Source organism: Lagopus muta, chromosome 10 (genome assembly GCF_023343835.1).
Source record: "Lagopus muta isolate bLagMut1 chromosome 10, bLagMut1 primary, whole genome shotgun sequence".
NCBI lineage: Eukaryota > Metazoa > Chordata > Aves > Galliformes > Phasianidae > Lagopus > Lagopus muta.
The window spans coordinates 14,324,999-14,350,366 of record NC_064442.1 but is presented as its reverse complement, the minus strand read 5'-3'; the positions used below and the strand labels follow the sequence as shown (position 1 = coordinate 14,350,366).

Sequence of the window (25,368 nt, the reverse complement as noted above, 5' to 3'; positions counted from 1 at the left end):
TGCTACTTGAACTAAATGCACAGTGGTCAGTTTGTAAAATATTTCCTTACCGGCTGAGAAGCAGTTGTTTTAAATCCTGAAGAATCTATTCTAAGATTTGGCTGTGGCTGAGCTTGAGATGCATAACTGGTGTAAGTTTGAGTTTCATGATGCATTCCAGAAGAATCCTCTCTAACGGGTTCAGAAGAACGTGTAATAGCAGATTCAGGAGGAGTTCCAACCTCATCGTTCAGAGTCTCATCCAGCTCTTGATCAGTATAAGCACCACCTTCTGTATCTGTGTCTTCATAGTCAGATGTATGCCTGCTGTCTGTACTGTACATCGAATATTCACTACCGGGAGCCGAGAGGTAAGAAAGGCGGTCATCATGTAAATCAAGGTCATCACTTGTAGCACCATCTGCCTGCATCAAACAAAAGAAAAGAGTACATACTTACTGAAATATCTTTCAAAGTATGCTTTTCTTCTTGAAATGTAAAGCTAATACATATTTTTAGTGAAGAAGTGACTAAACGTAATGTAACACCTATCTTGCTCTGATCCACAACAGAAAGTCCAGTATTTTTAGATGTTAGTAGTGCTCAATATCCAGCAGCACAGCAGCAGTTAGAATTCTACAATTCTGAATATCACAGCAGGATTCAATTGGAAATGTTAATCTTATATCTAAGAACCTTCTCTGCGGTCTAGCTCTTTATATCAGTGTACTAAGGTAGATGGCTGCCACTGCAAGGAATGGGACAGTACATAGCATCCACTGAAATTACACTGTTGGACGTGAAAAGCTATAGTTAAAGCACTGTCTTCATACTGGAATCACTAGCTTAGAGGTTGATCTAAGGTGAAATGAGTTCTGTGCGAGCAAAATTAAACAGCCCAAATATTAAGAAAAGTGTAATGATAATACATTCACTGTTGGCTTACTTGAAGTTGGTATTCCTCTTGAAATTAGTTCCTCAATAGAATGCATCTAACGTACATAGTAAAACACATTGCTTCAGAAGACAACTGGAGTTGTAGTGGGGAAAAGGATTCTAACTTTCATATTTTGTATTTGTGTTCTCAAAATTGAGAGAAGGCAAAAAATCAGAAAGAATGTGAAAATATTGCTTGCTTTTAATATAAAAAAAGCCCCCAGTAATTCCAAGGATAATCCCAGCCTCTAGTACAGATGCAGCAGAGCATGTTGATGTTTGAAGCTTCTGTGGGTACTGGCTGCTTTTTCATGCAAAGCAATATATCCTTCAGCAAAAGGTGTCAACAGGCAAATGCTCTCACTGTTACTGCGCTGCTACATGCACAAGGACAAGCACACAGCCCTCATTAACAGAGCAACTGCACTAATACAACAAATCAGTTTAAAGTAGTTCATACAGTCACGAAGCATTACTATTTTACATCTTCAAATGATCATTAAAATCATGAGGAAAAAAGGAAAACAGATTCCATTCCAGAAGCATATACTCACAATTGCAACATCAGTAACTTAATAAACTGATAGTTACATCACTTCATCTCTCAACTAACCATACAATTATTTCTTACCTTTCCTTCAGAAACCCACACCAGTTGGTTCTGTTGTTGCTGAATTGCTTCTTTTAGAGCTCCATACCATCCTTCGTTCATGGAATTCAAGTTAATGGTAGCTAGAAGTACAGCAAGTTAGTTTGACTTTCAAATCCTGTAGATTTTTGAGAATAATCTGTACCACCAGTACTAAAATCAAAGTTGTAAGTAGTAAATTAAATATCAATATTCAAAGCAACCCTAAAGCCTGATGTGCAAAGAGTTAAAAGTAAAGCAAAGCTTTAGTTTAGTCAGACTAAGAAGGTTGTTTTTTTTTTTTTGTTTGTTTTTTTTTTAATGTCCTCCTCCTATTTATTCCATGCCTGATTATAACTGATGGTCATCTTGCCATGCCACCAGATTTCTTTTGTAATATCATTTTGATGTTTCAAATAACTTCACATTTGTTCAGTTATGGGCATAAACAATTCACACACCAAGGAACTGTTTGTATTTGAATAGGGAAGCCTCAACAAGTTCACAACTATTTGACTGTATTTGTAGAAGCACGCGCATTTGCTCTGTCAGCTTCCCACTCTTGGAGTCATAAGCAAGCCTGTGTGAACTAGGATAGAAGAATAAGGCAAGCAACCAGAAGATAGGCATCAGGTCATAGTAAGAGAAGGAAAAAATGCCATGGAAGAAAAGGAGAGCCTGATAAACAGCTAATGGAAAACAAGCTAAAAGATGCATCTGTACTCCTCTAAAGGAAGAGAAGCAAGAGAAAAAAGCCAGAGGAAAAAGAAACAGATGAAAAACCATGAATATACAAACTAAACATATAAAGTACAATTATGTCCACTATTAATTGCAATGCTAGTGCATTAATAAGTTACTAATCACTGCGTACTGTAATTCTCAAAATTGGCTTAATTTCAAGAAAAAATGACATCCAGTCACCCAGCATTAAGAGCAAGGTGTAGGTAGCAATTTTTGTACTACTATGTAAAAAAAAAAACCTGCTGAAGTCTGGGGACAAGTTACTCATCACACTTCTCTCTAAATTATCATGGATTAATTAGCATTGCTTTTTAATTGCTTACTTGTAAAGAGGTGGTGATTATTTTTGCGTAGCTTGTGAGCTCTTTCGTACAGCTTCCTGGCACTTTTTCGTGATTCTGGGCACAGCCTCATTCTCATAGTCTTCACACCCTGCTTAGAATCAGGGTTCAGAAACACTACAATAGGATACCACTGTGCATAATTCAGACGGTCCACTGCATTAGGAGTGACATCTAATAAAGCGTGTTTGTCCTATTATGATAAAGAGCAGAGAGAAGGAAGTGAAGCACTCAGTAAGATTTTTTTTCTACAAGTTTATTTATATTACTTTTACAGAGTTTATTAATACAAAGGACTAACTTAAATTACTTTCTGTTTGAATAACCAGACCACCTCAAGTACCAGGCTGCATAGGCACACCTTTCAGTTATGCAGTTAGTTCTACAATTACTTTAATTTTTAATATTCAGCTCCCTACGAAAAAAACCTTACCTCCCTGAAATAAGCAGAATCTACAAAAAAGCACTGAACTAAAAAACATGCAAAGATTTCTGACTATGAAAAAAGGAGGGAGTCAAACATAAGACCACCACCCACTTTCCCCTTCAAAAAAAATCTCTGCATCCAAGAACTTCAACAGTTTTCAACCACTGCAAGATTCATATCAAGTACACGGAACACAGTAACCCCACTCCGCTGCTGAAACAGTTCCTGTTTAGCAATCAGAAAGGTTTACAGCTGGTTTTTAAGTTATAAACTAATAGGGGAGAAGTGCAGCCTCAAATTATGTGCTAAGATTCTCATGATATTAAGGAACCAAGAATGAAAGACTCTTCCCTCTACCTTCTGCAGAAAATTCTGAGATTATTTATTTATAATCAGGAGGGGTAGGGGACATGCTGTGGCTGTAAGCAAAACAGGATGAAACTTAGAACAGGTGCGAAGGAGAGGGAACGACACTCTTGGAATAAAGCCTAGAACGCCTTTTAGATTGCAGTTATGAAGATGGAATTTATTTTTCACGTTAATCAACAGAAGATGAGAAAGCTTTGGTTGTACTTGTATCTTTAAAACATCAACATTTTATTTAATGAACCAGTTTTCCTCTTGGCTTAGACATACAGTGGCAGTAAAAAGACTTACTCTATCAATTATCTGTTTTATCGTATGAAGACGAATAATGCCAGAACTACGTTGGTCAGTACCAGCATCTCTTGGTTCACTTTCTGGTAAAGAGGACACAGTAAAAATCTCTTGTAAGTCTACAACATACTCTGCATTTCCATACTAAAACAGACTGAACTATTTTATCACTCAGCATAAATTCAGGTTGAGAACACTCCTCTAGCTTTAAAATACAAGAAACAGCTACCCACCCATTGGGCCACAAAAATCCCAACACCTTTACAGAAGCACTTAGGAGTTAAATAATGTACTGAATTAAAATTTGAGAAGGCCACAAATAGAACAAACATTACTTTTGCCTACAGAGAATCATCATCAATTAACCAGTGAGAAAGCTTTATATAACGTCTGTTACTTAATATTGTTAACATTTTATTACTTCAGTTATTAATGTGTTTAACAACAGAGGAACAAACTAGCAAAAGAAATTTGGCAATTTCATAGCTGCATGAAAACTCTCTCTCACACTTACTTGCAATTTGAAAGATATCTGGTTCTTCTCTGGCTAGTTTCTCCCGTGCAACATCAGCTATTGGACCAAAAATGGTCACAGGTCTGAGAAACCCAGCTAGATTAAGAAGGAAAAAAAACAGATTGCTTAAAACAAATGCAACATACTTTGAAATACACAGAGGAATACAAAGCGAACTCCACAACTTGCTAGCCTGCTACAGTAAATATTTAAGAATAAAACCATACCTTCCCGAAGAACAACTCTTTCATAGGCAGGGAACTTTGTCTGAACAGGCTGAGCAGAAAGATCTTCTCTACTTTTTCGGAGATTTCTTTTTGAGCTACGCAAACCTCGGAATCTCCAGAAATCCGCTCGATCTCCTCCTGCTGTTTTTGGAAGCGTGTACTGCACACTAGCTAGTTGTTCAGCTCTAAGACAACAGCAAAACCCAACAAGTTATAAAAGAAGCCAGCTTCTGATTCTTGCCTACTATCTGCTGAATCAAGTTTTCTTTGCTTCTGTCTTAGAAAACTTAAGAATGAAAAACACAGGTCAACTTCAGATTTCTAAAGCTTCATCTAGCTTTGAGTCTTGCATTCAAAAGTAAGTTCTACGTTACAGCTGTTTCTTTTTCCTGTGGATGTACAGAAGTTGAAATAAAATCACGGACTAACTATCCAACATCAATTTGTTTTCTGTTTTAACAGGCACTTTTTCCCAACCAATGAACAAGTTCTACAGACTGATGTCCATCAGACCCAGCAAGTTATACAGATGCATAATTAAATATGTAGCTTTGAAACAGCAGTATAAATACTGTAAGATCGTACCTGTTTTTGTTAGGTATGATACCTCTTTCAACCTCCTTATGATTCTTGCCAATTCGAATCGCCAGCCATGAACCCAGTTTGCCATTATATAGAGTGTCCACAACCCGAAACACTTCACCTTTGTTGAAGCTCAGTCCATAAGGAGATTCCTTTTCATACTCAAAATGAGTTCTGATATAGAAAGAATCCCCTACATCAGACTCAACAATGCGACGATAAACTAAAAAAAGAAAAAATTGCTGTTATACTTGTCCCAGTGAATTGCAGTGCTCGCAAAAAGGACTTAAAGCAGTGTTTCATCTTCCCTTAATTCTCCTTGTTTTAAATATTACTTAAGAAAACCTTAACGACTCAGAGCTTCTGTTTTAAGCTATAGAACTATTACAAAGAACTCTACAAACGTAAATTCAACTTCTGCTGAGAGATTTGACATATTATAACTGAATTCAGTATAAACTGAATCCACTTCCCCTGGAAGGAAAGAATCTCACTGGGAAAGAAACTGGTAAGTACCCATTTTCAACAGAATAGCATAAAACTGATTCTCTCCTGCTCTTCTTCCCCCCTCCCCCCAACATTTATTGCCAACAATTTCATTAAATGCTGGTTTTAAAAAAAAAAAAAAACCTGTTGTATTTTGCTTTTGGGGTTTTTGTTTTGTTTCCTTGTTGGTTTTTATCCTTATTTAAGAAAAAAAATTACTACCATATCAACCTTTAGTCCATTTGAAGCAGTAAAATAAACTATTCCAAAGCCAAAAGAACTTTTAATAGCCTTTGTAAGATGCTAATCTCCTGCTAGCCAATTTGCCTTCTCTTAACTTTTTTTTTTTTTTAAATCTGATTCCAATCATCCACCACACTGTCTCTGATATACTTACCATCTTTCTTCTTCTGTGCCAAAATGGTTACTTCTTCGCCTTTAGGGAGATCAAGCAAAAAAAGGACAGCTTCTTCTCTGATGATATTTGTGAAGTCTACGTTATTAACCTAGCATCAATGAAGTAATCAGTTTGATTTAGCATACATCATTTAATAGACACGCAGCTACATAACAGGTAAACTGAATTAGTTTATTGCTGAGGTTGTTTACTCAGCTTAATATATATGCAAACCAAGGACATGGATCTCAAGAAGACACAGCTCTAAGAAATACTACTGTTTGAGAACCTGTTTTATGACCTCTGGAACACGAGACAGCTGCTCATTTTCACTTCTTTAGATCAATACTATAAACATCTATAAACATCAGTAATATTAACTGTAATACACAGAAGCCTACTTGAGGATCTAGTGGGTCTCAATAATTAGAGGCATTTTCTTTGAACTGAGTTTAGTCTCAGAGATTGAACATGAGACTTAGAAACTTTCCCAGCAACAGTAAAAGCAAATTCTGCTGCCAAGTCATCTAATAAACATTCACTAAAGAAATAAAATCCACTTAGTACGATAGAACACTCATGCTATTATATTCAACATACCCTGAGAATTTGGTCTCCTTCCTCTAATCCTTCTTTTGCCGCAGGGCTGTCCTCCAGAACACCAGCTACAAATATGCCAACATCATTGCCACCAGCGAGCCGCAGACCCACACTATCTCCTTTTCTGAATTTTACCAGTTTCATGCTTGGCCTAGAGATTAAGAATATATTCCACTTAGAATTGTGTATATGTGTATACATGTGTGTGTTATATACATAAAGTGTTTGAGTAATTGAGACTGTTGACACACAAAAATTTGCCTGCTGCTTCAACTAGAGGATATTATACTGACTACCATCAATTGCTTATCAACTATACCATGATACAGACTCATTTGCAGCACTTAGAAATAACAAAAAAGCCAACAACTTACTTTACTAGTATAGCAAAGTTTATCTTATGTTAATATAGAGTTTTAAGTGAGGCATTTTGACACTTTCTTCCCAAAGATTTTGTCCCTTTGGAAGAACTGTGCTAGTACAGAGATTTGTTCCGGTTCTTCAAGGAAGATGAACTTACCTGAAATAGAATCTACTCTCATGTACACTGATGTCCATGAAGGAGATTCAATTGAATTAGACTCATTTGCATACCATGACTGCACATTTCTGTGATTATTCTAATTGGCCTCCAATAATTACAAAAGTAGAAGATTTTTCTGCAATTCTCATTCCGCTATTTTTGAATAGAGGCATCCAAACAGCGTGCTGGACCTCACGCCAGGCCATTTATAAATGGTATTCATTAACTTGGAAGAAATATTGTCTTGCTAAAGGCCTAGGCAATAAGACTCAAATAGAATTCAGGGTTACATTACCGAAGCATTCCATCTTCATGGGTTGAATTGGGTAAAGGACCATCAGACGGACTGACTGGTAAATCCACATCTGGCTGACCTCCTTGTGCATATACTGGCTTTGGTTCTATTAAAATATAGAAGACATTGAATGTCCATTTGGGCATTTAAAGAAGAGAAAATAAAGCTTAACTTCAGAGCTTCTTCAGTAGTCTTCCGCTACCCACCAACCCACTTTATGCTAGAAACTTAACATTGGGAAATTGCAACAAGAAACCTTGTCATTCAAAGCAGGGCTTCATCAACTTCGAAAAATTGCAAGAACTAACAGGTTTTATGCTGTCTCAAGCCCATTTTCAGCCCTACTCCTTCCTCCAAGTCAGGAGGAGGAGCACACTTAGATATGTCTAACATAATTTTCCACATTTAACAGTACTATGTGCTGGGCACCCCAGCTCAAAAAAGACAGGGATCTCCTGAAAGGAGTCCAGCAGAGAGCCACAAAGATGGTAAAGGACCTGGAGCATTTCCTATTTGAGGAAAGTCTGAGTAACCTTTCCTCAAGGTCTGTTGAGGGAGGTGTGTTCAGCCTGAGGAAAAGACAGCTGAAGGGGGATCTGATAAATGTTTATATCTAAAGGCAGATGAGAGGCAAATGGGTGAGGTCAGGCTCTTCTCAGTGGTGATAGGAAAAGGAGAAGTTGCATACAAATATGTGGAAGAACTTCTCCGTGAGTACAATAGAACAGGTTGTCCAGAGGGGTTGAGGAGTCTTCTTCCATGAAGGTATTGAAGACCTGTCTGGACACCTACCTCTGTGACCTACTGTAGGGTATCTGCTTTAGCAGGGCGGGTTGGGCTCTATCTCTTGAGGTCCCTTCCAGCCCCTGCAATTCTGTGATTTCCCCCATTAAAGAATTCTTTGATTTATGAAACAAAAGTACTTCAAACACTGGAACTACTGGTGCACAACTCGAGGACAGCAAATTCCAATGCGTACTGTGGTGCAGTTGCTCTTAAAGATAAATACTCATGACTCTGCTGCATGGATACTCTGAAACTACTGAGAGGAAAATAACACTGCAATCATCCTCCAGCAGTGGACATTATTACTGTCTATTATCTGCTATATGGTTGCACATGTTACAAGAATTTGTATTTAAAGCATTATCTTGATGCACTTGAAAGAAGCCAACTTCCAACTACACTATCTTGAAACTAGGCTAATGCTCCTTTCTGCTTAATCTAGCTATCAAATCACCTTCTTTTCAAATCACCAAGTAGACCAGCTCGAAATAGAGAATTTCAGATAATTTGATAATATACTTCTTCTACTGCAATTTTTTTTTTCTTTACCGTACAATAGCATAGCATTTTTTCTTTAAGTCTTTAGTGACCTAAGCCTTAATGACTGCTCTCAAGAAATACTCACCTTCTGTTCCCTCCTTGACTCAGTCATGACAGACTTCTTGCCCTTAAGTCTAAGAAGCAGTCACAGAACCCACCAACTTACTTTTCTGATCGAATTTTTGTTATAGTCTTTCAAAGAGCCTCCTCATATCTCTAGAGCTTTCTCTGAGGCTACTAGAGAATCAGGCCCTTTATTACACCTTTTTATTTCAGACCATACATTATAACAAAGTTAATTTTATCTGCAGAAAAAGTATGTATTATCTTCATGTACTGGCCTATGACTTTTTCAGCCACCACCTCCCATACAAATTGATTTTCTCCATGTGTCATTCCCCACTCATCCAGGAATAGCACACTTCTTTTTCCCCACTAACCAAAATGACAACCTCACAGTGCTTATTATGCATTTGGCAGTCCCTCAAACCAATAATGTTACTTTCAAATGAGAAACATCCTTGCAGTCCTATCCTGACTGATTCTGTATTATGCCAATTATTTTTCATTGTGTTATAGAAACACTGAACTAATATTTTAAATCTCACTTGCTACAGTATCCTTTTTCTATCTTGGTAAACAAAGACATAACTTGCACCTTTTAATAACACTACTGCAAAGGACTATCACTGATTGCAGTCTTGTTAAAGGCCAATGCATCAGAAAACCCACAGTATTCCTGTTCAAAATCTTTCAGAGCCTATCAATATCACAACTCCTTCAATTCTTCACTGAGTAACTGAACACTACATGCAATAGTCTCATTTTTCATCCCTTAAGTTGTCAAAGATTTTCATGCTCGAATGTGCTTTTTCTCATTCTACAGCCTTTCAAGGGGCAGCTCTGCCTAAATTAGTCCATGACTATAGTTGAATGCTACAGGAAGAACACATTTCAAGGTGTTCTAAGTTTTGTTTGGGAATAGTAGTTTTGAAAGAGCTTACCTTCACCATTAATCAAATGTACTCTGCTAATAATAACCTAGAAGAACCAGACTATTGCTTGACAGAGATCTATTGTAACCTTCTTCTAGAGAAAATGACAAAAAACATCTGTGACTAAAACATCCAGTTATAGCTTTAAGCACTGAAGTTTGAGCCCACAGAGTGAGCAGATCCCTCAATTGAGGTTTCCATGACCAAAACTCTGAAATATAAACAGGCCTAAGTAATAGTTAGAACTTGTTCTGTTTTAAGACTTCAATAATTATTTCACAGCTATATAAGAGCAAGAAAATCTCTGCTGATCATCCATTCTCAGCAACATGCTGAATTAAGACATTTAACATTTTTACCTGGGAGTGGTGGTGTTTGTTTTTCGGTTCTTTCAACTGCCACCTCTTCCATAGTTTTAGAAATATCATCTGCATTCTTTACAGGTGTAGAGACGGCTCCTGGTTTAGTTACTCTTTCATCTTCTCTGCTTCGAAGACTATATTAGAAAAAGAGATTTCACTCTGCATACAGAATTATTTCTCTGACCTTGAACTGCTAGGATAAGTAATTACCAATTACAACATTTTGCTCTCCTACTCTTATGGCTATTATGGTGTTGGTATTTTTACCATTTCAAAATCTGAGCCTTTTGTCCTTAACCTTATGTCAACAAAATAGTAAGTGTCTACATAAGGTTGTTTTGAAAAAGGAGTGACATGGTAAAACAGACTACTGTCTTTACTGCATCCTGCTTCAGGCACGCAAGTTGTACAAACGGGCTGTAGAAGAACATAAGAAACAAAGGAAAGATGGGGAGAAGACCAATTATAATCCTTTTTTTCCTCTCCCTGCAAAGGTCATGGATTTTCAGACTTCACCCCAGGTTTCACACTAATCTATCTGCTTCTTCATGTGGCAGCTCCCCTGGAATACAGGTGCTGCTGTTCTGGCTCTTGGTAGAGCCTTGCAGAGAAAAAAAAACAGTACACAAACTTACCTCTGACTTCTCACATAGATGGGGCTATTACATATCTATCATACTTGCAAGCAAAAGAAGTGCTTCTCATACACTAAGTCATCTGTCATATTTTAGAAAAAAGACAACAGGCCTCTTATGCATTTCCCACATACACTAATAGCATAAAGAGAAAAATTTTTCATTCCTTAAATGAAGGGAATATCTAAATCTCAAGTAAGGTAATTTCTATTCCTTTAGCTCAAAAGATCAGGTATTGTAGTATGTTGTTATAGAGAGGTTACTTTGCTACCAGCTGGGCCATAACAAAACTAAACAGAACACTGCAGCTGCAGCATGTACCAACTGTTACACCATCAGCTGTTGGAAGTGAAATAATTTAACAGGGTAAAAGCAGAGTATTAATCAGCAGTTGGAAAAACTGAAAAGAATGGTCTTAATTCCAGAGTAAATACACCCTACGCATCTACTGAATTAGTGAGAGTTGATGTGTAAGCAAGCATAAGTAGTATCTGAGAGGACACTGCCACCAACTAGCAACAACTTACTAGAGGACATCATACCTCCTGTCTGACAGGAAGAGAGAAGTCAAGTCTGTCACTACTAACAGTAGATGGTGCTACTGGGCAATAATGAGTCTCAGTTTTCATTAAGTACAAACGTATTAAAAATAAATAAATCTATTACACAGAGAAAGGCTATTTAACCAGAACCACTACCTCAAGAGTTAAGTAGGACTGAGGAAAACAAAAATAAACAGTTCATCTCAAGGTTTGGATGAAACGATAAAAGAAACAGTAACTATCTAAAGACAAGCAGAACATGCTTTCATGAAGGAACATGAAGTTTGAAACATCAGAAACAAATCTCAGCTTCAGACATACTAAGACCCTTCTCAACTTTCTTCTGCCAGACTTCCACAATTCTGCCTGAAGTCAACTAAAATAAAATAGAAAACAATCACCAAACTTGTAATCATTACAATGATCTGGAAAGACATAAACATCTCTCCACTATAATCAACAAGCTTATAAATATTTGGTGAACACAGGTACAGTGGGCTTTTTTCTTAGAAATTCTTCTGGCACTTTCAGAGTTGATAAAAATGATGTCAAAATAATTTTGGTTCGACCATCAGGTCTAGCAAAATGAAACAAACACTGATTTTTCTACTTTCTCTTTCCTATCTTCGTTGATACGAAAAGCAGTATTTTTTTCCTACAGCCTGGGTCATTGAAACCAGACACTGACATACATTTAAATGCATAAGTGTCTTATACAGACAGTAAGCTACAACTAATTCCCTTCCCCCAGATTTAAGATTTTTTTGGGCACTAATGAGTTGATTTTGCCATGAACCTTTCCTACCCATTTCTTTGCATCTCCTAACACTAAATAGAAACAAAATTATTTTCAAAATAATAATTCTGTTTTTCTTTGACAATAAGTGAAAAAAAATGCTGGAGTTACTAGACAAAAACAAAGGTTATTTTACTTTTCATCTTCACATAGTCCGAAACCACTAGTTTTAATGCAGCTCTTATCCCTGCTATAAATGCCACTGCTTAGCACAGATCTCACCAAAACCTTCACTAGTTCAACAACCTGTAATCTGCAACAGTAAGACTAGACAGGTAAGAAAGAATATATGGAATAGAATATATATGGTACTTCCCCAAAGTACTCTCCAGCCTAGGGAGCACAGTTCTTAATGTACTCTACAGAGTTACCCCACGTCCCCTGAAGTTCTATGTATAAGATACATTTTACCTAAATAGTTCTTCAAAGTTAAATCTGTCTTCTAAAACTATACTTCGTTGTTAAAACTCAGAGCTCCTCCTCAAAGCCAGGAGATAATCCTACCTTATATTTTACTCAGTACCTAATTCCTTATCAGCTGATTAAAAGTTCTCCAAGTCTCCACAGCTACAAACATTTGTCTGTATTTATAGTTTCCGTTGTTGCTGGTGTTTGTTTAAGCCCCTTCAACATGGAACAACTAGTAAAAGTCAACCTAAAGCTACTACTGAAACTAATCTAGACCTAGTTGCTCATCCACAAGCAGACATCTCTCCATGCTTCTGTCAAGTTTGGAAACCATTACACTTATTAAAAGCCAGTTCTGAGTTTGATGGTTCTTACATGCGATAATGCTGCTAAATCTGTAAAGACCTGAGCTTTGACTGGATTACCACGAACCCAATTGCTTTACATCAGAATGCACCATTTTCTGAATCCTTTTCAAAACTTGACAATGGATAATTTGCAATTCTCTGTAAGTGGAAAAAGTAAAGTACAACTGGTCCATGTTCCATCACTTTAAAACAAACAAAAAACCCCACGACATCTCTGAGCTTCCTCTGGACTAAAGAAAACTACAAATGATATTTAACACCATGTACAAGTAGCAATCGTTATAAAATTTCTACATACAGGAAAACTGCTGTAAAAAATACTGAAATATGGACTACAGTCAAGATCAAACCAGGCACTGAAGCAATACTGAAACAAATGTACTGGCACATGTCAGTGGTCTAATGCACTTAAAAAAGTGTCAGTCTGCAGTTAAGCCCGTGTGAAAGGACTGAGAGGATTCCTACAGAATTTCTCTCCTCATCAACACACAAACACTTGGCATAACAGCACAATTTCTAAATAAAGGCTAATTATGTTCAATACATTTTAACATCCTTCTTGATTTTGATTTTTTTTTCCACCTTTCCTTCCTCAGCTTATTCTCAAGCTTTCTCCCTCTAATTTTTCCACCATATTTTTAACAATGAAGCACTGTTGCAAATACAGTGCTACCAGCAGCAAATCTGAACTTGCACAAATAAATACTGCAAGAAGCGGCTGCTTTTAGCATGTTCTTTATGTGGTTCAGGGCCCAACAGATTTTCTGATCTCAAAAGGGGTATGTCCAACAGGAAGCCAATCCATGCTGAGGTAGCTCCTGTTCATAAAGCAGATAACAGAAGCATTCACAGTTAACTTTGAAGTTCCTTCTAAGGAAGGATTTAATTCTTGGACAGCACAGTCAGTAAGGAGGAAGTGACCATTCACATCAGCCACTGTAACAGAGGAGAAAAGCCCTAACACAAGAATAAGTCATAGTTCAGTTTTGATGGATTTTTTCCTCCATCTGTCAGCCATCTTCACATTGCATTAGAAAAGCATGTTGAGAAATACAAGTTTCATCTCTTACAGGAGCCTTTATAATCCAAAAATGTTAAGGTGTCTCCTACTCCAACAGTACATCCAGGAGGAAGTCAAAACTACAAAACCACAAAATCAATTCTGTTGACATAAAGGAACTATTCAACAGAATATTCCTAAATGTTGATTTTATGCCTTAATCCAATCTTCCCTTCCTTCGAAGGACTCAGAAAAATAGTTTCCAAATCTGAACATCTCAATAACAAACAGCAACACGTTTCCCTTCATGACATTCTCAGACAGCCAAGTATCATATGACAAAGAGGATACAAATTTCCCACAGTGCCTTCAACAAAACCAAGGTCGTGGAGCTATAATCTCTCACTAAAAGAATATTTGAGTGGGTAGATTTATTTATTTAAACATAAAGAAAGGAAAACAAAGTAAGAGCTCACTTGCATTTTTTTCTGGGACACCATAGGGAGAAAATTATCACAAAAGGACAAGGGACTCTACATTCATTGTGTTGTTCTTGCCTATGGAAGCAGGAATTCAATCCATCTAGCACAAGATAGAAAAACGTATGGCTGAACTTGCATTCTTCTAAATAATGGGATTCTACTAATTACTAACAGCAGCTAAGCCACTCTAGAATAATAACTCTAGAATAAGCAGAAATTTGTATTTGTACTTCATTTGAACTGTTAGGTCACAGCTAAAATGAACTTTGCAACAAGAAGATAGGTGATAACTATTGAGCTAGCCCTCCTTGCATTCCAGCTGTTTTAGCTCTCATGGATATTTTACTGAGCTATGAAGTATGCACTTCTAAAACAAACGAAGAATCATGGCATCCCTGAGTCTGGAATCCTGCTGTTAAGCTTTTTTCAATTGCACAGAGCTCTTACTTGAAAACAGACCTTCCTGCCTTGTGGTCTCTCTCAACAATGTATACAAATAGGTATGCATGCATGCAAGAGCCATCTTGCAGATTTATTAAGCCCTAGAAGACACTAAAGGTCTTGAAGCACTCCCCCTATGGCAAAAAAAAAAAAAAAAAAAAAAAAGTTAATAAGCAATTGGTCTATCTTAGTTTTATCAAACAGCTAGCAGCTCTGAATTTGAAACTTGTAACAGTTTTTGTTCTGTCAGCTGGAAGCACTAATGCTGAAGTCCTCACACCATAAACAACAAATTTGTTTAAAATCCTATTTTTCTTTTTATTTTTCTTTTTTTTTTTTTAAACTTCCTATTGCTAATTAGAGTACCAATTTCCAAAACAATGCAGCACAAATTAAAAAAAAAAGACAGATTTGTTGTCAATAGTAACATTTCAGAAAAAAAGGCAGAAGAAAATATTCTAAAACATACAGTAGATCACTCATCTCTGAGTTCATAGAAAATTAGACTGACTGACTTCAGAGTTACCATTTGAATGCCCCAATACCAACTCAAGTTTTTAAAACTATATTCCCAAATTACATCTGCTGAAAAAAGCCTCCTTATTTTGCAGGAATTAAACTTACTTAGAAAGATTTAGTAACTTCTAAAGGAAGGTAGCAAAGAAAATTAAACAAAACAACGCAGATTTCCAATTTAACCAGATGGACAACCAATTAGAACTGTGCTGCTAGTCGGCTCTATTAAGATTGCTGCAGCTCATTTTTTTGTGAAGTAAAACATACTTGCATATTCTTCAATCATTTTAAACTTGAAAGACCATTTACAATAATCATGTTCCAGAATGTGTGTGTGTGTGTGTGTGTGTGTGTGTATTTTTTTTTTTTTTTTTATAAGAAAGGGGCAAAAGAGAAGTTTAAGGTACCATTTCCCCAAAGCCTCACAAAATTTGGATCACAATCAGTTACACCTCAAGAGAAAGAAGTCCACATTACTGCTACCATAATTGTGCATCACACCAGTTGATGTACAAACCCAAGCACTCCTACAGCTTAAATGTCACTTTAAATAGTTGATTTAAAAATACAATGCTGCCATCACCTGCCGTTGCTGGGCTGCTGTGGAGAATGTCTGGAATGGTCTGAAGGCTCTGACCTCTGGTCAGGAGATCGTGAACGACTGCGGCGGGGCCTGTCATGTGATCGGTTGGAATGATCTGATGCCAGCGACTGAATTTCTGAGATGTCTGTTAAATAAAAGTTGTTTCTCTATGAAATGACTGTAATTAAAATGGTGGCATGACCTGCTCAAATGGAAACAAGCTTTTGCAGAGGTTGGTTTTTTTTTTTTGTTTCTTTTTTTTAATGAAGATGTTATAAATCTATTATTTCAAAAACAACTAAAAACGATATTCCTGCAAAAATAATTGCAAGAAAAGGAGTTGTAATTTTCTCTCCATATATTTTTTGAAGGTACAGATTTCAAATCACATTCAAAGGAATTTACCCGCATGACAATCCTACTAGCAGCCTTCCCACCCTCCTCTCACCCCACTGAAGCATTTCATATCTTCGTAACACAGGGAATTCCTCGCCTTTGGAAATTAAGTTTATACTCACCATCTCTTTCCGAAGCATTAGCAGAATGAATACTGTCAGAAAGATCAGGGACATTCAACAGCGTAGCTCGTTCATCTCGTTGAACCACCATCTTCAACTTGCCTTTGGACCTTTCTATTAGTGTTTTTGCATCTGCTAAGGACATATTTTCTGTCACTGTGCCATTGATCTGGAACAGTAAGAAGAATGCAAATAGAAGCTTACTGAAAAACAGTGAACCTCCAGAAAATGCTGTGTATTTCTGTCTGATAATATTTTGAAACATCCAGAGATTTTTCAAATTGCCACAGTTTACTCAGAATACTACAGCAATAGGTTTTATCCAAAATAGAATAACAAAAAAACAAACTTTCTTTCAAATACAAAACCTCTACCACTCACTAATTATAAGCTTTCTTCCCCCAGAAAATGCTTTTTTGATCTAACAGCAGAGTAAGGAATAGCATGTTCTTCTGCGCCATTTGTTGCAAGAATATTACTAACAATTTTATTTATTTATTCTTAGATAAAAGTTGCTGTGTATCTCAACTTTTTTTTTCCTTCGTAATAAAAATCACATTTAACCTGAAGGTGAGGTTCAGTGTTGCTCAACTGCACGGCACTATATGGTGTAAGTATGCATTTAGGTCCAGAATCTCATACCACTCCAAGCACTTTATTTTTAATCATGCATTTGAAGTGAGGTTCTTTTGTTACATAAGCATTGTTTGACCAAGTCAGTCCTGTGGAATAATACTCAACAAAAAAACAAGCTTTATGACTTTTTTTTTTTTGTAAGTAGGAGAGTTAGATTTATTGATCCTTAAAATCCTTAAAATAAGTTATTTACTCACGTTACTAACAATAATTAGAACATAAAGAGAAATTTGGTTCTACAAAAGATTACATCAAAGATTTTTTCCTTTGGACAACCACCACCACAATTTACTGTACCTTCAGAACAACATCTCCTTCCTGAATATTGCCATCTCTTGCTGCAAGGCTATCCTGTGATATTTCTTTCACAAATATGTGGCTTGCCAACCGTAGACCATATTCTTCAGAACAAAAGAAAATTAAAAAAAAAGAAAGAAAAAATGATGATTGTAGTTTAAAAAAAAAAAAGGGAAGTCCAAAGATCTCAAGATTTACAGCGCTGTAAAGAGTAAGAGTTAAACTAAAAACACAAACAGAAGAGTGAACATACTATGTGAAAGCCTACAGTGGAATTTCTCCATGTATTTACTGTTACAGAACTCCTCTTCCAGCTGTGTCTGTACTCACTTCTGGTTTTTAGTAGCTCAGTATATATACTACCAAAAATTTTTCCTTCTTTCAAAGAGGAGGAACAAGGAAGACTTAGCTGAAATATATATAAAGTATGTAGCCACTATCACATGTCAGACGTATAAATGGTTAAGCTCATATACATTGGAACATGAAAAATACCACTGGAAACACAACAGCAGTTTTCAGTTCTTCAACTAGCTACTTGTAAAACTGGCAATGAACTGAAACAACTCCCTTCATAAAGTTCACAAAGCCTTTACCACAACACTGATTGATGTAGTTGGCCTTTATTGCTAGGACCTTTGCCTATTTTTAGAATTCTGTGCATGTTACCTTCATTCTTCCTTGATTTCACCAACGTTACTTTGGTAGGTTTTGCAGGCTGACTGGAAGTAACTGATCTTCTGTCAGATCTTGGTGATAAGCTTCTTTCTCTGCTTGCACTTCGGTCTCGTACCCAGCTCTTCTCATGCCTTCTGTTGGCACTGGAAGCACCACGGCTGGACCTTGGATCCCGTATCTCTTCATCATAGCTATCGTCCTCATTTTCAGACACTGGCTCAGGTTCCTGTCGAGCTACTGGAATCTGAATTTTCTTCATTCTTCGGATAGTCTACAACAAACCAATAGCTAATAGCTTTGGCTGTATTTTAACCACATCTCATGTACCACTTAGTTGTATTGATACACAAGCTGTTCTTGTTTGTTTTAAGTGTGCGTGGTTTTATCTTTACCAGTGGGTTTCTGTTGAGCTTCTAGGAACAGAAAACCTTTTAGCAATAAAGATGGGCTGTGAGTTTTCCTCAAGTGATAATCAGCAGCTATGGAACAGATTCAACAGGCCTCTACTTCATTAAATTTAGAGAATACTAACTAAGGAATTGTTAATGATTCTTTACCCATAGCTTTGATGTCAAAATGAAATTAACGCTAAAATTAAATTAGTTTCTCTTTCACAACAGCAATTAAATACATGATGCAAGCTCCTTCCCAAAAAGGCCAAAACCAACTACTGCTTTTAGCTTTCATCCATCTCCATTTCAACTCATCACTTACACAAATAGTTTCCCTATTGTAATGGACAAGCTAGATGAGGGTAGAGAAAACACTTCCAGTACGTTATTGGAAACCTTTATACATAAATTTCTGTTTATTAAAATAAACTTCTTGAAAACTATTTGAGGATCTACCAGGGAAGGAATATTTTGTATGTTGACTGCTAACCCAGTGAGACTGGTGAAAATCCCTTTTGATCACTCATTCCTTGATCACTGTTGGATCATTGCAAGTTCATGACAAAGGGAATCCTTTACACAAGAGGAAAGTTACACAAGACCTGAAGAATCAAAGTGATAATCATGACACCTGGCATATAAATGAAGCATAGGATGTCTAGTCAACCTTTACCAGAACAGATCTATGTAACAGTTACAAAACAGACATTTTCCAGACATCCCATCCTGCCATTACTAGCTACAGATCCAGACTATTCTGTGAAGGTGAGGTCTGTTAGTTAATGTACAAAGCCCAGTAATGGCTACAAGATAGATGAGCTTGGAAAGTTGGCTCTCAATGGCATGGAGATGCATCAGGAGATGATCACAGAGTATACAACAGAAAGAGTTCTTCACCATAGTGTGACAGGCCCAGAAACAGGCCGCCCAGGGCAGTGGTCACAGCAGCAAGCTGCCAAAGTTCAAAGAGCTCAGACACTGCTTTCAAACATAGGGCTTCACGTCTGTGTAGTCCTACGTGGAGCAAGGAGTTGGACACTATAATCCCTGTGGGTTCCTTCCAATTCAGGATATTCTATGATGCTACACATACAGCCTAAATCTACAGAAGAACATTACCAGCTAAGTCTACTGAAGAACACTGATGCAAAGAAATGGGCACGAGGCAAGATTATCACTACGGAGACATAAGCCTTAGAACAAACTCTCTAACAAGGTCTCTTGAGAACCTGTTACAGTCTGGAAAAATAGAAGCAGTGAGCCCATGATGGAAGATGATTACCAACGAACTCCAAGTAAGACCTTTCACTGTTTTGTATCCAGGATCACACAGACCTAGTTTGGTGTAAATAAACCCTTAAAACTCTGGTCTATACATCTTATTCCAGGATTAAAAAAACTGAAGAAAAATCACAGCTCAAGAATTCCTTTCTTGGAGAGCAAGTGATTTTAGAGCCAAGTAAGAAGCCCAGCTCCAAAACTGATTTACAGGATTTGCCTTTCAGGTGTAACAGATTCCATGCTGCTTAATGCAAACAGTGTACTAAACAACAGAAGTTAAATTCAAAAGAAAATGCTTGTGAATGCTCTGAGCTCCTGCATTCTTGTCATAAAATTCTATCCAGCTAACAGAGGAGAAACATCAATACAGATTACTAGAAACTCTTCCCTTTTAAAAAAAAAAAAGAACACCAAACAATGAAACAAGAAAAACAGTTGATGTAGTCATATATTAGTTATTTTCCTCTACATTAGGAGGAAAAAGGGTAGTAATGACAGGAGCCTACAAATGAGGGGAATCAACTCTTTGAAAGGGTAGATAACAGCAGGACAAAGGGAAATGGTTTTAAGTTGAGGGAGGGAAGATTCAGGTTGGATGTCAGAGGGAAGTTCTTTACTAGGAGAGTGGTGAGGTGCTGGAACAGGCTGCCCAGAGAGGCTGTGGATGCCCCATCCCTGGAGGTGTTCAAGGCCAGGTTGGATGGGGCCCTGGACAGCCTGGTCTAATATTAAATGGGGAGGTTGTTGGCCCTGCATGTGGCAGGGGGGGTTGGAGATTCATGATCCTTGAGGTCCCTTCCAACCCGGGCCATTCTGTGATTCTGTGACAGCCTTTGCAGCACGATTCTGTTGCCATAGCATTGCATATTTTAATACCCCCTCTTTCCTTAAACCCACCAGTCAGTCACTGGCACTGCTAAAAACTTTTTTACTAACATGTAATCTATTGTATACTCAAGCGTGTTACTGACTGTAACTCTCTTTACCTTTGAAGCCTGCCAATATTAAAGTTGTTTATGTAGGCCACAGAAACAAGGGAACATTCCTGATAAAAGTTCAAAGTCAGTTTGCACTAACACAGATGGCAGTTTCCAGAATAAAACCCGACTGTCTCCAGGATTTCATTCCCTACCATGTACCAAATAAAGATATACACAGAAGTTCTGTCATTGATTTTCTCCAGATAGGTATAGAAAACACTTATGTCTATGATCAAGCAACATACAAATACTGAACACTACAACACATATTTAGGTTCCAAAGCCTGCACAGCTCACGATAACGTTATTTTTTTCTAAGCTTTAAATAATTGCTAAACCCACGAGTGTAAGACATGGCACAATTTTGTGCAATCTTGCTAAAGCACACTAGAGTACTTGAAATCTGCCAGCACTGAAGTTTTTCTACAAGCCCCTAAAGCCCATTTTCCTAAATTAAGAAGTCAAACATGATTTCTACTTTTTCCATAATGTAAAAAAAAGTACTCAAACTTCTAGAGAAAAACAGTTTACTACCCTCTAGTGATCATCTGTTCTGTTTTGCTAAGTTCAAAAGCCAGCCAGGCACTTTGAATAAGCCTACAAAATTATAGGAATTAAGGTAATTATACTTTACTTTGGCACGGCATTTGCTGAGACTAAGAACTACATTTGTGCATGAGTAGTAGGTAAGGATCTTTAGCATACAGTGCCAGTGAAAGACTTGATAAAAGAGCACTTGGTAATGAAAAGAAATATTAAACAAAGCCAAGAATTGAACTTCTGGCAACCTGAGGACAACTTTACTACGAAGAAAAAGAATCTTTACTATTTGTTGCCATGCTAACCAAACACGATTGTTTGGTTAGCAAACCAAATGATTGTTCATACTTTAAGAGAGAACATTTTGGGTGACTCATGTGATAACCATGTCATTATCATCCCTTAAACCTGAAGCATCTTTCAGGTAGGTATTATGCAAGTACTCCGCATCATGTATGTATCTGTAGGTATATCAGCAGAAATTATGCCATTTCAATTCTGCTCTGTAACTTCTGAATTTAAGCATCCTTAAGTCTGTGGACATTCACTTACAATTTTGGCATTCTTCCCACTTTTCCTCAGCTGCTGAACAGCAAATGCATGCTCAACATTATCCATTGAAACTCCATTAACCATCGCAACACGGTCATTTTCTCTGAAAGAAAAAAAATATGAAAATGTGGATTTTAAATACTTGATTAAGGAAAAAATAACAAGGGCTGAGCTTCCCTGAACAAATAACACATAGTATAGACCTACTATATAAAGAGTTATTGATATCTTGAGAGCCAAACAATTAGGACGTTAAGCAACCACCAAAAACACAAATGCCCCAAATGAGAATGCAGCTGTATTTCGGCACTTACTGTAGCAGTCCTTCTGCTGGGCCTCCTTTCAGCACATCAGAAATAACTATTGAGGTCTCACCACTCTGAAAGTGAGGATTATCTCTTCCTCCAGATATTGCAATACCAAATCCAAATCCAGGGGCCTGTAACGCAACAAGAGAACCAATTTTACTTAATGTTACTCATATGGTAACAATTTACTGCGTAAAACATGGAGAGAAATACAGCTTTTTGGAAAAAGGATTAACAAACCATGCAATGCTATGCAAGCCACAAAGAAAGCTATTAAAAAATTAGAGTAAAAAATACACTTTTAAAATAAGGTTATTTAATAATTGTGTAGGGGCATACCTTACTGCTTTCTTTTTACACATACTTAACTTCCTTCAAGGAAGGCTGAACATCTTTTCAAACACATTCCAGCCACATCAACCAGAAGTCATGGCTGAGATTCAAGAATCGCTACGTGAAACCCTGTGCCATGCAGGAGGGCAGGATAAAGGCTCATAATGATCACTTAGGACCAGAACTGCAGGTCAGGTTTTTATTTCAATTTTAAATAGTTCTCAAAGCAAATATATATAACAGCCTATAAAAACACGCAACAAAGAACCTTCCAAAACAGTAACATTTGCAAAGGAAACATTTCTCCCCTTCCTCATGCTACTGTTCCTTCTTCCAGTTTTCCAATACCATAAGATATAGAACAGTTTGCACTGTACTTGGGTGGGAAGAGGGAGGCAGAAGAGAGATGCAGACATTTATATCAAACTTCATTGAAATGAAGGTCTACCTTTCCTTAAACCACAAAGACACATACAAAAAAAAAAAATATTTCTCCACTCATGAAAAGAAATACAATCATCACTTGAATTCAGGAACACAGAAACTCACTGTAAGCCTATCCTGTCACTTATCATTCTGTTTTTGTTAGAGGAGATCCGCAAACCAAATCAACAAAAGCAAAAGGACAAGTTTCATGCTTCACTGTTACAATGTCCTTCTCATCAAGCCTGAAACAGTGCAGTCTCATATGCTGGAAGTAGTCAAAAAAAGGAGTACCACTCTGAGAAAAGCTGCCTGACAATATGAAAATGAAGGCTTAAGAAACAACCCACATTGGAAAGCACAAAACAAAAACTGAATTTTTTTTGAAAATGTATGAGCTCAAATAAATAAAGCTTCCCATAACCTTTTGCCTACTGCTTCTCATTTTATCCCACTGCCTAACATCAACCTAGAGCGACAAACTGAACTGCACTCAGAGCTGTAAAACTGAACCTAGTTCTTAAAGAAAAATCTCCAAATTTGTGGAGGGAAATAACTGGATGATCACTATGGGTTATAAGATACAAACGTGCATCTTGCTTAAGCTGCCTTTTATTTACTTGTAACACTTCACAAACTCCCATCAGATGACATAACAGCAACACAAGGAAGGGCTGTGCTGCTCCGCTCCCACAATAAGGCTGCATGGGAGAAGCAGAAAGGAGTGTACACACATGATTTCTATTTTACTGGGTTAAGAAACTCATCTAATACTTCAATACTTCAATTCCAAGGATGAAAAAAATCCCACTTCAAACATGAAGTGCACGGTCCTTCCTCAGAATCACAGTTAAGAATATAAAAATATAGATCTCTCAGTAAAAGAAACTGCAGCTACTGGAAAGCTTTAACTGAATCTGAGCCTGGCTCAGTCTCTTAAGAGCCATATAACAGCCCACAAAGTTACAAGTGTAGTAAAGAAATGGAAGGAAAAAAAAATTGGTTTTTAAGTTCAAGCTGCTTTTTCTCCCCCAACGAGGTTTGTAGTACATCTTTTGACAGTAGTGCTGGAATTCACTAAGTGCCATGTAGTCAGATCTCCTTTATGCTGTTATAGGCTCTGTAAGATATCTGAAACAGATGGATCAAGAGTAGTTTAAAATTAAACATCTCATGTCTGAACTGTGGCAAAGCACCTGAACTGACACACGTATACTGCAACCACTGGGATTAAGAGCACTCTGTCCCTAATTTGTAATGACACCTCTTGAAAGCAAAGGTAATAGAAAAAACCCTGCAAGAGGAGGTGAGAAAAGGCTCATTCTTCAGCAAGAGCTTCCTCCATAAAACACTCCCTTCTCCTTTCTAAGTCTCATCCTCCAAAGACTATCCAGCATCATAACCCCTTCTTAAAGGCCCATTACCAACCAAAACAACCCCCTAAAAAAAAAAAAAAAAAAAAAAAAAAAAAAAAAAAAAAAAAACCACCCCAAAAAAACGTGTATGCTTTCAAGGTATATAACACTTCTGAAATGCCTTTGGTTACTACTGAAATTGATTTTCGTGTTTACGTTTTGTCTACCCTTACAGAGCACAAGAAGAGTTAAAGGAAAACAACTCCAATACCGACAGCAGCAATGGAGTTATACCAGAGAACAGTACAGGTTTAAAACAGAAATCTGTCAGGGCTGGAAATACCAACAGAACAAAAATGGCTCTTAGAACATGAAAAAACAAAGTCAAGAACATTCTACATAACTTTGCTCACACACACATACATATTGCTTAAGCCACTTGAATTTTCCTTCTGTTTTCAAAGCTGGCAAATAAAGTTTTTATTTAAAAAAGTTTAACAGCAGTTAATTGAATTGAAGAAGCAGCCACATTGCAGAGGCTTTCTTTGGGCACAGGCAAAAAGGCACCAAAGATCTGCTCACCACTGTGCTGACATCTCTGTATTTCTCTGCCTCTTCCAAGGGGACTTACCAAAGTTATATTCTCAACCAGGTTTTTCCATTGCCTACCTTCCATTTGTCTACCTTCAGTTCCAGGGCAAATACTGACCAAATGAACTAAAAGGTAAAAGACCTTTGCAGGCATACCAAAAATAAAATTAATAACACCACAAAACAAACAAACAAAAAAAAGCACACAGGAAGCCAATACTGCGATGCTTAACTTGCTGCTATTCTATAAGTTCAGAGGTTTAGTGCCAGTCCATTAGTTGCAGCCAGCTCACTGCCCTCAGCTAAGCCTAAATAAAAATCACACTGACTTTTCAGCATCTCTTTTAGAAGAAAGCAAGTTCAGCTCTTCAAATGCGTTACATGGCAGACAGTGGACTGTCTCCAGCCAGTTCCGTAGCTCAGCAGAGGGCAACAGATGAACTTGCACAGAAATACTCCTCAACCACTCTGAAGTGTTGTTTTGAGACTATTCCAATTCTGCTAACTTCTGCATGTGAGAATGCAACAAATTTGGTAGCATTTCTTCTCTTACAACTAAGCAGAAACAACTTTATGTTCTTGATAACCTAGCATTATAAGAATGTCACAGGAAAGTCTGAAGTTTAGCAAATAAGCAAATACCCTGAAAAGCTCTTCATAGTGCCGAGAATGAATTCTAACTTTCTATTTGTTT

At 37.2% G+C, this 25,368-nt stretch overlaps 1 protein-coding gene across 13 annotated transcripts in view; it reads right to left on the bottom strand.

Moving 5' to 3' along the window:
- The window catches only part of TJP1 (tight junction protein 1), a 159,650-nt gene that overhangs the window by 17,900 nt on the left and 116,382 nt on the right, over positions 1–25,368 (bottom strand). For all 13 annotated transcript variants that reach the window (XM_048956397.1, XM_048956401.1, XM_048956402.1 and 10 more), the window contains 17 exons: positions 21,979–22,103; positions 21,665–21,767; positions 17,911–18,190; positions 17,242–17,345; positions 16,309–16,477; positions 15,791–15,935; positions 10,017–10,153; positions 7,337–7,442; positions 6,519–6,669; positions 5,919–6,027; positions 5,039–5,258; positions 4,454–4,638; positions 4,227–4,322; positions 3,713–3,795; positions 2,611–2,821; positions 1,547–1,647; positions 51–404 (listed from right to left, as the gene is read on the bottom strand). In XM_048956397.1, coding sequence (XP_048812354.1) covers positions 51–404; positions 1,547–1,647; positions 2,611–2,821; positions 3,713–3,795; positions 4,227–4,322; positions 4,454–4,638; positions 5,039–5,258; positions 5,919–6,027; positions 6,519–6,669; positions 7,337–7,442; positions 10,017–10,153; positions 15,791–15,935; positions 16,309–16,477; positions 17,242–17,345; positions 17,911–18,190; positions 21,665–21,767; positions 21,979–22,103 — 2,679 coding nt within the window. The remainder of the gene's footprint in view (positions 1–50; positions 405–1,546; positions 1,648–2,610; positions 2,822–3,712; positions 3,796–4,226; positions 4,323–4,453; positions 4,639–5,038; positions 5,259–5,918; positions 6,028–6,518; positions 6,670–7,336; positions 7,443–10,016; positions 10,154–15,790; positions 15,936–16,308; positions 16,478–17,241; positions 17,346–17,910; positions 18,191–21,664; positions 21,768–21,978; positions 22,104–25,368) is intronic.